Genomic DNA, 17691 nt, shown 5'->3' with positions numbered 1-17691 from the left:
CTTCCAAGGTTTGCAGCCCTCAAAGCGTCCCCCAGGCATTTCTCCCTCTCATTCACATGAGCGTCACTGTCACGGCTCAGAGATGGAGTAAGCAGGGCAGCAGCCCAACATTCCTGACTCCGCTCGCTTGGCCGCGAGCCAGCACGGGAGGGGGCCGGCAGGAGCGGCAGAGGAGGCGGAGGCGACGACGGAGGGAGAGAGAGAGGATAGGACGCCAGCTGCATCCATTGACGACAGACCCTCTCCGGCCAGCCCCTTCGCCGCTGCTGGGGCCAATGAGGCGAGCGGCTTGGGTCGAGCCTCTTTCCAGCCTTCCCCTGCTTGCAGTGTGCTGCCTCCCTGGCAGTCATGTGACGGGGATATAGTACTACACTAGGGGAGCTAAAGGACACATCAGCAGCGCTGCTGCCGCGGCTGCCAAAGCGGGACCCTGCCTCGCGGCGCTTTTCAAGGACAACCTTTAACAAGCGGCGCCCCCACCTCCGGACCCCCCTCCCTTCCAGCGCGGCGGGGCCGGGCGGGCGCCGGGGCCGAACGCCAAGGGCAGCTGCCGGGCGCCGGGCTATTGCCTGGCTCGGATTTGGGGGGGCTGTGTTGTTCGGGGCGTGCGGCCCTGCGGAAAAGTTCAGGTAAGGAGTTTGCCCCCCGCGGGGTGGCCGGAGTGCAGCGGGCGGGTGCGCGGGCGGAATCAGCCCCGCATCCGCGCGGGGTCCTGGGAGGGAGATACCCGGGATTGCTGGGGAGCGGGGGAATGGGGATCCCGGGGAGGGGGGAGGGGAACGTGCTGGGGAGACGCTCTGGCATCAGCGTTGGGGAAGGGAGAGTGAGAAATCCGGATTCACTGAGCAGTGGGAGGCGGGGGGCTGTTTACACGGCTCCTCTTTCCGCGAGGGGCGGGGAGCTGGTCCGGCAGGAGCCGTGGCGCTGTTTACAGCCCCGTGGTGGCCGGAAAAGGCAGAGCAGGGGTTCTGCCATGTGCCCAGCGTTGAGAACCGCTGCGGAGCACACCAGGCCAGGACTCACCCCTCTCCCCCGCCCGCCAAAGCCGCCAGCCTGCTAGCTCTCCGGCCCCGCTTCATGTCCCTGCTAGGCGCGTCGTCCTGCGCCCTCGCATGCGAGAGCCGGGCCGCTTGTCCACCCCTGGGCGCTGAGGATGGGCGCTTTGCAGCAGGCTAAGGAGTAGCTGCTTTCATTTAAAAGCCACCGTCCCGTCCCTATTGTCTTTGCACGGGGGCGGCCGCACCGGGCGCTGCGTTGCAGGCCTGGGGCTTGCAGAAGTCGGTTGGATTTGTGGCTCCGGGGAGTAGCCAAAAGGAGACCGCCCCCTGCCAGGAGAGCATCGGGCGGCGCGGCTCGTGCCCTTGCTGAAGCCCAGCTCCCCCTGGCTGCGCAGCGCGGCGCTGGTGGCGAGCGGACGGCGGCGTGCGCTTTGCTCGCGGGCTCTTATGGTAATGTTGACAGGAGGAGCAGCGAGGCGGGGTTACTCTCGGTCAAGCTGAACTCTGGGGCCGAGGAAGGGGCGAAGGAGCAGCAGCTGGGCCCTGGCCGCCTTCGCTGCATGCCCAGCCCCGCCAGGTGGGCTAGCCACACTCGGGCGACGCGTGCAGAAGGCAAGCAGAAATCCAGGGGCTGGCTCACAGCCTGGCAAGGCCGAGGGGCTCTGTAAAGCAGCCCCTCCCCTCTCCATTTGCTGCCCCGTGCAACGAACGGGTTGAAGGGACTCCATTCACTACGGAGGTATTAGCATAGAAATGCCTGGAACGAATGCGTGCTCGGCCTGGCCAGGCGAGCGAAGGGGCGGCTTAGGGTTCCAGCAGCGCTGCAGCCGCTTCTGCAAATGAAGCGTTTCCTCTTTAGGAAGGCTTTTCAAAACCCCTCGTTCTCCAGCGCTAGCGAGTGACAGCCATGTGATGGGGAAACCATGCTAGCTGCAAAGGAAAGCGCCTTCCCAGCTTTCTAATGCTCAGGGGGCCCCTCCCCAAACACCCCCCCCCCCTTAAAAGTGGCTCTCGCCCTGGCATGCTATATCAAGTGTACACGCCTGGCTACTCTGTACTGCAAAATGTGCTGTAAAGTGGCGCCTTACCAGGTGAAATGCTTCCCAGCAGTAGTTTCGGTGAACCACCTGGCAAGTGCTGCTCATAGAAAATGGATTGTTCTATTTTAAAAATGTATTTACATCATGTTAAGGGGCTGCTGATTTCTTTGAAATTCAAGGCTCACGGTGTTTCTAAGTCGTAGTTGTATGGCCCAGTTGGAGCAGGGTCACATCCTTATGTATTTCTAATGCTAAGAGAAAAGTGATTTCCCTAGAAAATGGTTGTTAGCATAGCCACATGGCGGACAGCAAGTGCCAGTTGGTAAAATGTTCTGTTGGTGTTCTCAGTTGCAGGATATCATATTTCTTATGACGGTTGTAAGCATCACCAGGAATAACAGGATACTAAATTTCTGTTTGTCTTGCAATGTTGTTGAGGCCTTGGCCCTTGTAACTGTTACTTTGAAGCAGTGCATTATAGGGGCATGTACGTATGTATGTGAATGTTTTGTTTGGGCCATATCTCTAGCCCAGGTACTGTGGATTTTTGCTCTTAAGATTGTCAAGCAGTGTGGACATGTTGTCATTTTGTCATTTCTTTCAGTGGGACCAAGAATGGGTTCCAGCTTGAAGTGGACATTTAAGAAATCTTTACTGTGCTAAATTAGCTGTTTGATTGAAATACTTTCTCACAGACACAGAAACGTACATACAAGCCAATCTGTCTTTAGCAAAAATGTTGTGTGTGCAAAATCTTTGTGGTCACCGCAAGAGCAATGAAAGGGTAGAGCTGGAGCAAAATGGGAATAGGCAGGATCTGAAGCCATCTGCCATATGGGAATGTGCCCTTCCTTCTGCCCTACATTAAACTGTGGTTGTCTCTGCTTTTGCAGCAAGCAAGACATTACCCAGTGATCCCTTCGAAAACAATAAAAGATCCAACAAGCCAGATTCTGATCTCTGTTTCACTGGTGTAAATCTGCAGTAATGCAGCTCCACTGACTTCTTTTGGAGTCACTGAATTTGCACTGAGCTCAAAGTCTGACTCATAGTCTCCTAGGCATCTTTCAAATATGCTTGCAATCACTTTTACCATTAAAAATGGTTATAGACTAAGGTCACAGAACATGAACACTAACCTTTGTCTGAACTTCCTCACAATGAGCACATGTGAGTATTTCATTATCAGTTTGCAGGAACAGATGACTGTCAGTAGGCGCTAACCAGGAAAATGTACAACTTGGCTTTTAGTTCCCTGTTCTTCAGAACCCCTCCCCCCACCACACATATAAATAAACAAGGAAGCTGTGGCTTTAAGAAGTGTGTGTTTTATTTCTACTTCCTGTGGAAGGTTAATAGACTGATGCTGATGAAGCATGAGAAGGTTGTTGTGCACTGCATGGGCTATGGACTGAGGGCACTGATTTATTTTTATTTCCTCCTTGAAGACAGGGACAGAGGCAGTTTTGCCAATTGGGCTGCATAGGTGCCCTGGAGTAATAATAAACATCTCCCACCCTTCCCAAAACTGAATGCTGTTGACTATTCATGGAAAAATGTCCATAGCACAGTAGCAAAGCCTATGGAAAATGTCAGTGTGAAACAAGCTTGACTGGCATTTCCTTCATGCTAGGTCACATGCCTGATTCTCTCTCTTCTTGCTCTGGCTCTGCTCTTGCTTGGCTCTGTCTCTCAAATACCCCCTCACAGACAGATCAAATGACATGTATCTCTGCAATGCACATGCCTTCCACAGAGAGGCATATTTTGTTATGTGCATATGCAGCTCAATTTTCAGTCAGTCACCTTGAGCTGAGAAGAGAACCAAGGGCCAATGTTGAGCAAGCTCTGCACGTCTTCATTTTAGCTCTGTAAGGGTTTTTATTTTGCAGCTGTTAAGCAGTGAATTCTCAGACGGAACTCCCAGTAAGATTGCTGAGCCTGAATTGAGGGCTGCAGGAATTCCATTGCTGTCTGTGGGCATTTTGCCTCAGAGAGGAGAGCAGAATAAGTTCCTGAGCCTGTAATTCTTTACTCATGTGTGTAGTTCCACTGACTTCAGCTAGAATGTTCAGGTGTGCAAGAGGTTGAGGGATCAAGCCCATTGGCCCTGCTAAGCTATGTGTTCATAGTACAAGTGCAGCCACTTGTAGTCACAATGAATTGAAATCCTGCGCAAGCACTTGCTTCCAATATAAGCCTTCCCAGTTTAGAAGTTGGCACCATATTTAGATCATCTCAAAGCTGTGCATCCAAATAATAGGTTGTGTGGAATGACGAAGTGACACCAGCACAATCAGCTGGCCTGGCAACACATAGTTATTAGCCCAGCATGTTGCCAATCTTATTAAGGGCGATGCAGTCGATAATGACGTTAGCAAACTGATTCATTACATCTGGAAAGGAAAATCTTACTACTAAATGCTGAAGCACAATAAATATCTTTGGCTCCTGACAGACTAGTCCTTGCATTATGCTGATTAGCCTATATTTAAAGAAGTGAGAAAGTGAAAAATAAAGTCATTGGAGAGCTATAAGATAAGGTGAGGATTTGTGTTCTTTTATGGACACAAGTTATAAACTTTATTTGTGTTTACTTTTTGGGCATTAAAATGTCACCATCTTTTTTTCCATTCCCCAGTTCATTGCCAGGCAAAAGCTGATAAATGGATTGCCTTTTGCCAGCAATAGTCTGAAAAGTCACTGAAAATCTAAAGAACACATAATTGTGAAATGGTTTCTGAAAGAATTATTTTGCAAACATGTGGTGCAATCTTGGGAAAATGCCTAGGTACTCAGAATCCTTTGGGGGTGATACAACAATATGAAAGCATGTGGCAACATGTTTTCCCAGTGAAACTGCAGGCCTATGACTCTTATTTGAGCTAGAGAGATTTGTAGGTGTAATGCATGGAAGTGAATGATAAAACCTGATGTCTGACTGTACTTTTGTTCCCCATGTTCAGGGTTTCGCTTGAACCTTCACTGCATGGTATGTGCGGGTGAGATACCCATAACAGATTATCCAGGAATGGTGGATCACTTGCTTCCTGCTGATGAATATTTTTCATCCACAAGATCCTCTGTTGGATACTTTGGGGACCTGATGGCTGGTGGGAGGTCATATCACATGCTGCCCTCACCTGTGTCAGAAGATGACAGTGATTCTTCAAGCTTTTGCTCTTGCTCCAGTCCTGATTCCCAGGTTCTCAGCTCTAGCTATGGAAGCACATCAAGTGTTGAAAGTCAAGATAGTATTTTAGACTATTTACTGTCCCAGGCTTCCTTGGGAAACACCCCTGCCACTTGGTGGGATAAACGGAGGCTTCAACCAGTAGTAAAAGAGGAGTATTTCAGATTGCCTGAGTTTGCAGTGGAGATGGAAGATTCTGGACCATTTCAGCCCACGCTTGAGGAGATCGAGGAGTTTCTGGAGGAAAACATGGAGCTGGATCTCAAGGAAGGGTCTAAAAGTGAGACCAAGGACTTGAGAGCTTGCAGCCAAGCTTCTGTTGCTTCAGTTCAGCAAAAAGACCATCTGGTACCTAGCGTTACTTTTAAAGAAAGTAAAAATGAACAATCAAGTAGCTCAATGGAAGGTAGTGATGTTTCAAATGGAGCACTATCCCTGGAGGGAGGGATACCTGTGATGCTCCAAATTCAACCTGTACAGATCAAACAAGAGTCAAATACAAACCCTAGTTCACAAGGACCAGCTCAAGAGAACATTAAAATTGCACAGCTCCTAGTCAACATTCAAGGACAGACCTTTGCACTTGTGCCACAGATAGTTCCGTCATCCAATTTGAACTTGTCCTCCAAATTTGTCAGGATCGCTCCAGTCCCTATTGCTGCAAAGCCGATCGGGCCAGGAAGCATGATTCAGGGTCAAACAGGGATCATCATGGGTCAGAAATTTCAAAAGAACCCTGCAGCAGAACTTATTAAAATGCACAAATGTTCTTTCCCTGGCTGTACCAAGATGTACACTAAAAGCAGCCATTTGAAAGCTCATCTGAGGAGACACACGGGAGAAAAACCTTTTGCATGCACGTGGCCTGGTTGTGGATGGAGGTCAGTATTGAGATGGCATAGTACTCTGTATCCAATAAAGAGATCATTCACTTGACATAATATGCCAGCCAAACAGGTTTGAAGCAAGTTCATTTATAAACAGTTCTGCTGTTCTCTGAAATCTGCTTGGTTGGTTTTAAAATTAAAATCACTTCTCTTGATGTTGCATAAGCTGGAGGTTTTGGTGCACTGAATAGCATAGCATGTTGACATTAACTGTGTAACAGTCTGAAAGTACCCGAGTGACTGGTGTTCATTTCATAATGGCAGATTAGATTTGCTACAGCAGGCATTGCTTTGTATATTCATTGGTCCCATTACCGCATGCCATCTCTAACATCTCGTTGATACAAACTAGGACACACAAAGCAAATTGGGTCACTGGAGCACTGTCACTGCATTGCTAATAATACATGATTGTATGTATTTGTAGATTGAACTCCATAGAGGTCATATACAATCAGTGAAGGGCTATGAATGACATATATGCTTAACAAGAAGTCCCATGGCATCTTATAGACTAACAAATATTTTGGAGCATCAGCTTCTGTGGGCAAATGCCCATGAAAGCTGATGCTCCAAAATATCTGTTAGTCTATAAGGTACTACAGGACTTGTTGTTCTTGAAGATACAGACTAACACGGCTACCCCTCTGATACATAAACGCTTAACAGGACCATTATAAATTTTGAAAACATTATAAGCAGTTTGGCAATTTGTAAAAAAATATACCAGCTGAGGAATGCTATCTCAATGTACAGTATGCTACCTAAATTTAATCTATGTTTATTTTATGCTTTGGTTAAGAAATGTAGATATGTGTAGAAATTAAGATATGCCCCGAGAGTTATACATTTAATAAGCAATTACAATAACAATTAGAAGAGCTGGTTAAAAAAATCTGTCAACACGTATCTTCATGGAAAAAATGAGTTTTTGAATAAGTGAAGTGTACACTGAATGTGTCTGCTTTCCTCAAATTTTTGCTCATTTGTTGAAAAACTGTAAACTGAAAAATGTTTCTTTTATGATTAAAAAAGTTGAAATTTCCCAGGAAATCCCTTTTCCTCCTTTTTCCAAACCACTCTGAAGCCCAGCCAATTTCTTAGCATTAGCCATGAAACTTCACGCTCTGTAATGAAAACCAAACATCATTTCAAATCCCTCCTGTTAAATTATGCAGACATTATTTGAAAGTCTTGGGATAGGAAAAAACCTTCTTGTGATACTTTGGTGAGCAATGTGTGATTAGGAAATGGGTCACACACGCATTGTGAACTGAAGAGATAACAGGAGACACATGAGTAAAAATGGAAGTATGTGAGGTATGTGACCACTAGAGATGAATGAATTTGAGAGGAAAAGGTCAGAACTAGTCTGAAACATGTCCCTGTCCTCAAACAGATCTTGAAGAGGTTTCCCTATTGCCAGTATGGTTGAATCCATCTTTGTAGCTAATACTGCCTATGAACAGTGTCCTCAATTCATGGAGGTTGCATGAGCAGATTGCACTTTTCCTTAATGCATTTGTTACCAATTAAATATTTCACAGACTGGCTTTGTTTTCTGCCAACCTTGTGAGTCAAAATGAACTAAAATGCCCAGTTCAGTTGTGAGTGGCCATACAATTCACATGGCATTTTCCCATGATCTGATTGGAGGAGTATAGTCCTTTCTATCTGACGTTCTGTGTTGAGGTTTGCCAGGAGCAAATTTAGGATTGGCTTTCTGCTAGCAACTGAGTGGGCTTTTCATGAGCCATGATGCTAGTGAAACTGGATTGTCCACACTTTTGTGGAAAGAGAACCAAAAAAAGGTTTGAACTGTGACCAAAGTTTCATTATTTTAAAAATCTGAATTAATGTTTGTGGGAAATATATTTTCAGTATTCAGCTAACCACAACTGACAATGATCCTGATACAGGCATATTTGAGGTCAGTTGATTTACCAGGGCTCTGATTCTGCCCCCATTTGATTCCTATTAATTTCGGCAGTTCAGAATCAGACCTCAGCAGTCTGTTAGTTGTTCGTTTGTGGAGGAACTTCTGTGGAAGTATCTTATGAGAACACTGGTATTTTTCTGAATGATAAAGGTGGAAAGTTAAGGAAAACATATGTGTGCCAAATGTTCCCTGGGGTTGCCTCTCTTAGGCTATGTCTACACTAGCATTCCTCTTTCGAAAAAGGCATGCAAATGAAGGAAATGAAAAATGTGAATGAAGCACAGATTCACATATTGGGCACCTCATTTACATATTCTTTCGAAAGAAGAAAAGCAGTGTAGATGTGGCTCTTTCAAAAGTAATCCCCATCTTCAAAAGAACCTTTTTTCTAATTTTTTAGGAAGAAGGGTTCTTTTGAAGACGGGGTTTACTTTCGAAATAGCTGTATCTACACTGATTTTCTTCTTTCGAAAGAATATGCAAATGAAGTGCAGATATGTTAATATGTGCCTCATTTGCATTTTTATTTCCTTCATTTGCATGCCTCTTTCAAAAGAGGAATGCTAATGTAGATGTAGCCTTAGAGTGACATCAAGGGTCAGTTTAGCCTGTGTAAGTCCACAACCTCACAAAGGCTAAAATCTAGTAGAAGTGGTGAATACTAAAAATGCCAAGAGGGCAGTGGAAGGACATGTAAAGAAAAGAACTGGTCCAGATGGTGAGTGAATCTCGAACCTGTAATTTAGAGAGCCTTGGACAGCTGCAAGTCTTTATGGGCAGAAGCACAGTATAGAGCAGAGATCAAATAACTTCCATACAAAGAAGGTTTGTTTCTGGCAGTGGAACATTCTTTGAGACCCCTCCTTGTGGTTTCATCTTTGTATTTAGGATGATTTATAGCATCAACCAGAACCCCAGATCCAAACACCTCATAACTTTGGATGAGTTCTGATCCCAGTTGGAACATTTTTGACTGGGGCCCATCACTAACATAGACCAAGGCTGACACAGACTGTCACTCTATCACAAATCTCTTAGAGGAAGCTTGAAATTGCAGCATTCTGGTGTGTTCTTCTCAGATATCAAAGCAAAGTGATATGCAAGGTTAAACTTTCATAAGCCACCTACAGCATGAGATTCCCAAGTTCCTTTCTGAATGCTGACCACTACTAACCTTTGCCCTCTTTCACAGAAGGCAAGAGCTGCTCTTTCCAATCTTAGACTATATACAAACAGGAGTATGGAAACTGCCAGTAACCCATGTAGTCCAGTATCCTGTTGTTCTGGTCAGTGCACTGATCATATCAGGTTGCAGTTTAGCTTCCTCTGGGTCAGTGGCTAGTGCCTGCCACTCCTGAGAAAGGCAGGACCAAAAACCTCACTTAATTTCAGCGTAGAAAAATCTGCCACTTGCAAGTGACTGAACTTTGAAAGGAACAGTTTAAATGGCTTGTAAATCGCACTGATGAGTTTGAATTACTTGTTATATCTCAGGCTTGGTCTATGCTGGACCTTACACTCAACTGCAGGTACACAATTCTAGCTATGGCAATTGTGCGACTAGAATTGACTGGAGGCAGTCGACTGTAAGGTCTGTTCTCATGGAGGGAGGTCGATGGGAACATTTTTTTCCTTTGACTCCCTTATTCTTCATGAGAGCAGGAATATAGGGGGTCACCTGCAGGCCCCAGGGAGATCAGTTTAGTGCATCTTTACCAGACGCTGGAAATCAAACTCTGGGAGATTCACCTGTTTGCCTGGTATGTGTAGACACACAGGGAGATGATCTTGTCAACGATATTGGTATAGACAGGTTGCTGGAGTTGCCTGCTTAGGGTACCACAGAAGTCTGAAAATCTGAATAAGATTCTTTTGGCTGATTCCCACATATATCGAGGCCTCAATACCAAGAACAATAATGGCCCACACAGTGACATCGAGGCTGTTTTGCGCTGTGTCAGGATGTGTCTGTGTTTAAAGAATTCATATGGTATGAGGCTATGTACTTCCTGAGCACGCAGTGCATTACAGCTCACAAAGTCCAGATGCTGAAACTCAAGGAGGAATCCTCACAGAGATGGATGCCTCTCAGTGTCCTGTTTAGGTAAGAACCTTTTCCTTCTGATCTAAAAAGCTTCAGAGTTCAAACCCATGCCTCAGGGATCCCCAGGGACAGCCAGGAGGACAGGGACACCCACAAAGAGACCTTGTGTCTCTGCTCTGGCCCTCTTACATGTGCTGCTTCCCCGTCCCTCCACCATATTTCAGCCTCTTCTCCCCCAGAGTTGCCCAATTTCTACTCCCTTTCTTAGTTAGGTTCCCCAGAGTAGCATAGAGGTTTCTGCAACGTCTTGAGGATGGGGAAAGGTTTGGTGGAGATGGCTGAGCATGGGAAGGGAGAGATGCACCTGAAGAGCCTCTGTGTTCAGATCTCGGGGGTCACTGTGTGGGCCATCATTGTTCTTTATTGCGTGTATCCCAGTAGTTCTTGATATTGAGGCCACATTGTGGGCAGTGCCCCTGCCTGTTTCACAGCTGTACACAGAGGGCTAGTTGGACGCTCATGTTCCTGTACTACAGACCAAGAAGAGCTAGGGTATATGTAAGATTTAAAAGGCAACGGCAAGGCAACTTCTCGTTAAGCAATGGAACTGTGATGTGCAGGAGGTCAGACTAGATCATGATGATGGTCCCTTCTGACTTTAAAATCTCTGAGTCTCTAACTCAGGGAAGCTGGATATTTTTAGTTCTCATCTGATTGTTATTTGTTGGATCAGTATTCTGCATTGTGTTCACTTCTGTTTAAATTCTTGGGCCCGCACCACGACTACTCCAAAGCCCAGAAAGTGCACTTCTATTCTCAGGAGCTGAAATAATTGTTCTCTGCGAGTTGCCTTCTTCACTGTGTTCCAGATTTTTTTCATTAACATTGTAGTAAATGTCCTTTCTTCACCCGCTTCTCATGACAGCTGTTACACCAACTGCAGGGCTGCTTTATTTTTGAGTTCAGAGGGAAACTGTGAAGGACTGGCAGGTACTCCCCCATCCCCCTGAGTTCCTGGAAGCCTGGCCTTTGAAATAAATCCCGCTGATGGAATATACCCTCACCTGGGCCCAAAAGGAGGCCCCTTAAGATGCACCCACTCCCATCCAAGATAGTTGCCTTGAGCAGAAGCTTCATGCAGCTCCCTGACTGAAGCTGGCAGGTAGAGTCAAGGGAAGTCAACAAAGTCAATGTCATTATGCACTTATGGGGCTAAATTCAGCCCTGGCTCATCCCTGTCATTTGCAAAGGAATTATAGGAAGGGAGCATTTGGCTCTTTGTATTCATGTGAGATTTCCTACTGGCCTTTGTCTTTATTTGGGAGGAGCTGTCATTTCTTAGTTCTGGGATCATAGCATTTGGGCTGGATACTCAGAAGTGGTGCCTCTTTTTCATTTGCTGCCTGCTGGACTTTGGAATTTCATCAGTGTTTTTAGACTGTAAAGTGAGACAGGACCATTATGATCTTTTAGCTGAGTCACTGCATTTCATAGGCAATGGAACAGCTTCCCTGCTGTAAACATTAGGTTGTCTTTTTTTTTTTTTTTTTTCAAGTGCAGAAAGCGGGAAGGGTTTGTTTTTGTGGGCCCAGTAAGGTGGTCTTTCCATGCCTGCTGGATAACAGCCCTCCAACATTCTTACCTCTTCAACTAAGGGCTTCATTGTGAGGCAAAGTATATTTTTATCATACTAACTCTCATTAGCTTCCAAGGCTCAAGTAACACACACATCTCCTGACATATGACTCCCTCACATTTCCCTTGGTGTCATTGCCAGAGACCCATTGCAGTTCTTTTGCTCTGAGTTTGTTTTAGCTCCCTCTGTCCCCCATCCCTTCTTTTTTATAATGATATTGACAACACAGAGACCATGAGGCAGCCCTGCACATTGTGTCTCCTAGCAGGGCTGTGAGGTGTATTGTTCTGCATTAGTCGCTCAGGGTCTCTTTCCTCTGGTAGATTTCTCTTCTGCCTGGGAAAGCGATGACCTTTCCTGGCGTACAAATCAGTTCCTTGCACAACATATTTGATTCCATGTCTGTCAACTCGCCATCAGTACTCCCTCTTATTTTTTCCACCCATGTGCAGAATAAATTTTGCTGGGTGCACCGAGGCATCTGCAAATGGAAACCACCAACAGAAACACAGGCTGTTGACTATGGGTGCTCTGCTAATCAGCTTGCTGGGACCTGAATCTCTTCTGGGCAGCCACTCAAGTGCTCAGTGTGCAGGGAACACTGCTTGCCACTATGATAGCTTGGTGAGGTCCTAGCAGCTTTCAGTGTGCGAAGTTCTGTATGGTATATGCTGATCTTCCCTTTTCTGTCAAATTGCTCTAGAAAATCTTCCCAGCATCTTGTGAATTCATGGTTCTTAAAGATAATTCCTTTCAGGACACTGTATCAGGGCCAGTCCCGTGCAGGAGTTTCACATGCAGTTCTTGGTCTGGGTCTGGTCTGATCCTGGCTGGGTACTCACTGCTGGCAAGGGCTAGCAGTTTTAGAGAGAGAGAAGTTTGCAGGTGCAAATGGGTCAAATCCAGCCCTTGATCTCAACACTCGAGAACTTTGGGAAATTTTTAATCTGTATCCAAAGCTGATGTACCCAGTAGACAGTGGAATAAAAATTTAGAATAAAAGGAATCCTAAATCGAAAGTTTAGCAAATTTTGGATCCTGATCATCAGCTGGCAGTATGGGATTATTTCTAGTTGTAATTTTTATTTATTTTCTTGCATGAAGGATTTAGAGTCTGAGCCATAAAGTGTCTTTCCACCTGAACTGGGGCTCTTTTATTTACTCTCCAGAAAAACAGACTATTTACACAAGCAGCGTTGTGATCTTTTTCCACAAATGCACATTTTCCCACATGTCCTTTCCCCTGTTTATTCAGCAAAACCCCCATGACTTCATGCATTTATTGTAAATAAACAGCTGATATAATTTCTTCATAACTCTTTTTCTGTGCCACTCTGTATTAGTGTTCTTGCAACTCACACCCATCATCCTTTGTGGGACAGCAGTTCTGCATGTATGCAGAAGGAACTTCTTAGCCTGACATTGTTGACACTTTGGCTCCTAGCATGGGCCTAAGACAGAAATAGCATCAACCCAGCTGCTCAATCCCAAAGTTTAGTTGGTTCATCAGAGTTTAATGGGGGTCTGTGAGATGCACAATGGCTATTTGGGGACTGTTCCTTGGCAGTGGGGTGGGAGACATCTAAAAATAAAATGATGTTGGGAAATTTAATTTTTGTAACTGAGAGACAAATTCTTTTCTCCATTTGTATCACTGTAAATCCAGAGTAGCTGCAGTATAGTGAATGGAATCATTCTGTGTTTATTGCAGTATAACCATGAGAAGGAGTTTACAGGGAGATCTTAATAACACTTTATTTAATCATTCTGTTGCAGGAGAGACAAAGGCAACCCAGATTCTTAGTCAATTAAATAAGACAGATGGCTTCAGAGTAAATCTGAGAGCCGTAGCCATGTTAGTCTGTATCCGCAAAAATGACAAGTCCTGTGGCACCTTCTAGACTAACAGATTTTTTAGAGCATAAGCTTTCCTGGGCAAAGACCCTCTTTGTCAGATGCATGTGAATATGGCTAACGGTGATTGCCTAGTCCATCGTATAGTATCTGGCCACAGTCTCACAAACTAGTCGTGGTTGAGGATATTGCTGTTCCTCCAGCATTCTGCTCCTGCCAAGATGGGACTGGCAGAAGCATTAGCTTTGGAGCATTGGTGATGATCTTTGCTCAGAAGAGACCCAGGACTGAAGTTCAAGGAAGATGTGGCAGGTTAGAATTGAAGTGCATTGGAAGAGTTTTTGTGAGGTTTGGTATTGGAACAGGAGAGGATGCAATAGCCTGGTTGTGTGTATGTGTAGTTGGGGGCAGGTAAGGATAAAGTTTGTACCATCTCCAGTTAGTTCTCTCGGTTCTAATTTGCATGAGCGCCAAAGAATGATGCAGTGAAGTGGGTAAGGTCTTACTGCTGCCCCCTGCTGGAAGGAATGAAAACAGTTCCACTGTATATTATGGGCCTTATGTTGCTGACAGAGTCTCCTTTAGTTCAAGTGTTTGAGCTTTTGTAGCAGGAGGACTTGAGTTCTATTCCCACAGCTGCCATGACGTTTCCTACAAGCAGCATGGGCCATGAAGAAGTAACACGGACATGAAAAGAATTATCAGCAAAATTCTGAAGTGGTTTTTCTTTTCTAAACCTCTTCTTGCAGGTTCTCCAGATCAGATGAGCTCTCCCGGCACAGACGCTCCCACTCTGGAGTGAAACCATACCAGTGTCCCGTCTGTGAGAAGAAATTTGCTCGAAGTGACCACTTATCCAAGCACGTCAAGGTGCACCGGTTCCCTAGAAGCAGCCGCTCTGTGCGCTCAGTGAACTGATCAATCCCACCTTCCCCTTGCCACCTGCCCTTACCAGAACAGCCAACAACAGCACTTTGCTCACAATATTTCTTGTGATAATTTATTTGTCTTCGCAGAACAGTCAGCGCTGTTACTTCACACTATCACATCTGAATGATCAGTGTCCTACAAACATGGTTTGAGAATAAAGCTCTTTTGGGGGAGGGTGAGGTGGGGTTTTTATTATAATTATTTTTATTATTTTATTTTTCTTTCCTTCTATCTTTCCCTTTGCTGCTGCCGCTGCTTCTTTTTGGAAATTACAGTGTTTTATTTTTAGCTGATTTCTGCTGCACAAGGCAAATTTATGGGCTACTTGCTGCTAGTTAATTATAGTCCTGGCATTCCTGAGGGTTTTGCTCATGTACAGGGCCATTCATTGTGAGTTTTTATTAAGCTGGGTCTATTTGTCCAGTTTGGAAACAGTAAATTCCTTTTGAAATGAAAACAGCTCCTTTGTTTTTCAGTTGCCCGAGCCAAGGATTTGTGTGGGGTGGAGGCTGGTAGGTGGGGAGTAGTGCAATTGGAATTTGTGTCCTGGATTTGTCCAACACACCATGCTTCCGTGGTCTCTGCCATTCAGAATGTGGTTGGCAGCTGTCCTGTACCTGGAAACTGGATCTGACAGCGTCTTTAAAACAATTAGCCCAAATGCTCAGGCCAGATTAAACGGGTTGGGATGAAGGCTTTTCACCATGGCTTAGTGTAAACTGCCTGAATGCCTTCCAACTTATGCGGTCAGTGTACTCTGTTGCCTTGATTATAGGGGAGATGCCCATGTATTTATGGAAACCGTGATTACACGTTGGCTATGGCTCTGGGTCTTCGTTATCAGCAGTGTTGTCTATTGGTTAGAGTAGGTGGCTTGTGTGTCAGGGCCACTAAGTTCTATTACAGGCTCTCACCTTGTGACACTGGGCAAGAACCACTCCTGTAAAGGTGCTGGTCATCTCCTGCAAAGTGCTGGGCATCTTTAAGTCCCCTGGACTTCAGTGGATGTTTGGCAGGCTTGGGCTCTGAATCTGTTCAAAGCTTTCTTCCCCCATCTTTACAGGGAAGGTCATGGTACTTATTTCCCACTCATGAGAGAATGTGAGGTTTAATTAGTATTTATAAAAGCTCGTTGAGATTGTGAGCTGATGGGGCTCTTTAAGTGCAAAGCATTATTATTTAATTACCACCAGCCGGGTCTGATCTCCATGCAGCTGGGGTGCATGAATGGGTGGGAACTGTAGCCAATAGAAACAAATACATATGGTAGCTGCCTAAGTGGCTAAGAAGGGAATTTTAAACAGTAAACAGACAGTAGCAACAATGATATTACGGTTGTCTTCCTTGTTTTGTTTTTTCCTTGTGAACTCTGCCCATAGTGGGACTCTTTAAAATATAGTAACATAAAAAAAGAGAGAGAGAGAGAGACGATTATATAAAGGATATTGCATTTCCTTTGCACTCAGAGATGGCATCTGTCTGTCTTCTTGTCAGCCAAATGGGAAATAAAACACTGCAATTTTCAAGTTAGTAGGTAGAAGTGGAGAGCATACTCTATGTAAGAACAATAAATAGAGCTAAAACTACCTTATTTTAGGAGTGCATTCCTTTTGTCAGCTAGAAATTAATATAAATGAACTATCTTTTGTTGACTGGTTTATTTCACATCCTATGAATGTATGTAAATAAAATTGTACATAGATGCATATCTATATAAAATATCTTTTAATAACATATTACAATGTGTGTAAATTGGAAATAAAAATATCTATGAAGCCAGTGTACATAAGTTACAATTCTGTATATTTTCTTTTGTTCTTCATAAAATATGTTTACTTTGACAATAAAATGAAAATGGAAATTTCAAATCCCGTTTGCAATGATTTTTTCCCAATGAGAGTTGAGAAAAGAATTACTTCCTAACATAACTTCTTTGGTGTGGGGTAAAAACGTGAGGCTGGAGTTGGCCGACAGTTGACTACAGATGCTTTTGTGGTTCTGATAGACCCTCAGTTAACTGTAGTGATATTTGCTGTACTTCATGAGACATGTATAGGACCAATATTAAGCAGGAACCAGAACTCAGAAATTATTGGAGGTCGTGCGACATTTCTGCTACCTGTTCTATTTTATTTATGTTTTTGTGCTGTGTCTGTCAGCCACTGTGGTGCCTTTGGTGATATCTAACTGCTGTGGAACATGTCTGCAGTGCAGATGTGGTTAAGAAATGAAAAGCTAGCAGGGTATAGTGGTTAATGGGTAGAAAGAGGACTAAGGGCTCTAGGGTTCTATTTATGACTGTCAGTAGCTCACTGTGGCTATGTCTATGCAGCCAAGTTATCTCAAAATAAAAGCAGTTACTTCAAAGTAAATTTGTTGTTGTTTAAATGATGCACATGCTATTTGGAAATAAGTTTGAAACCCCAGGTGCATTATTTTGATTGCGATAAACCCCTGAGGAATAATGCCTGTTTCGAAATAGGTCATAATGGACTCCAATGGCACTATTTCAAAATAGTGCTATGGACCAGAAAAGCTATTTCGAAATGCTAGGTGCGATTTTGAAATGCATTTTGTATTTGGTTGAGTTATTTTGAAATAAGATACTTTGAAATATCTTATTTTGAAATAGGGCTGTTGTACAGACATAGCCTGTGTGACCCAGGGAAAAGTACTGAACCACCCTATGCCTAAGTTTTCTCACCTATAAAATGGGTATAATGATACACTACAGGAATTAATTATAAGACACTAAAATGAAATGTGTTATAGAAGAGCAAGGGATTATTAATAGTAGTAATAGTTGTGGGGCTAAATGGTGAAATTAAGCAGCCTATAGGAAAACCCTGAACAACATAACATATTTAGTTGCTAATACACTTTTTTTTGATTTTCTTGTGAAAGCCCCTTGTCTAACATCATGGTACATGAGAGCTGAAAGCCCTCCATGGGTGTGGGGAGAAGGACAAAGTCTGTTCTTTCTATTCCTCTTTCACAGAATCAGGGCATGAAATATGCTGCTCTCACACGCTGCACAGAAGACACCTGTGCTGCCTTGAGACAATGTATTTCCTGTCAGCATTGTGTCTGCATATGTGCAAGAACAGCTGTACTGGGTCAAACCAGTGACCACGTAGTCCAGAAACATATCCCTAGCAATGTCCAGTTCC

The 17691-nt window shown here is 44.5% G+C and overlaps 1 protein-coding gene across 1 annotated transcript; it reads left to right on the top strand.

Moving 5' to 3' along the window:
* Positions 1-348: 348 nt before the first annotated feature.
* On the top strand, positions 349-16383 carry KLF15 (KLF transcription factor 15). The gene is made up of 3 exons (XM_075005606.1): positions 349-629; positions 5005-6112; positions 14341-16383. Exons 2-3 carry the CDS (start codon positions 5028-5030, stop codon positions 14507-14509), a joined length of 1254 nt encoding a protein of 417 aa, XP_074861707.1. The 5' UTR covers positions 349-629; positions 5005-5027; the 3' UTR covers positions 14510-16383.
* Positions 16384-17691: the final 1308 nt, after the last annotated feature.

The sequence above is a fragment of the Carettochelys insculpta genome, chromosome 11 (genome assembly GCF_033958435.1).
Source record: "Carettochelys insculpta isolate YL-2023 chromosome 11, ASM3395843v1, whole genome shotgun sequence".
Taxonomy (NCBI): Eukaryota; Metazoa; Chordata; order Testudines; family Carettochelyidae; genus Carettochelys; species Carettochelys insculpta.
This window is presented reverse-complemented; position numbering and strand designations above follow the sequence as displayed.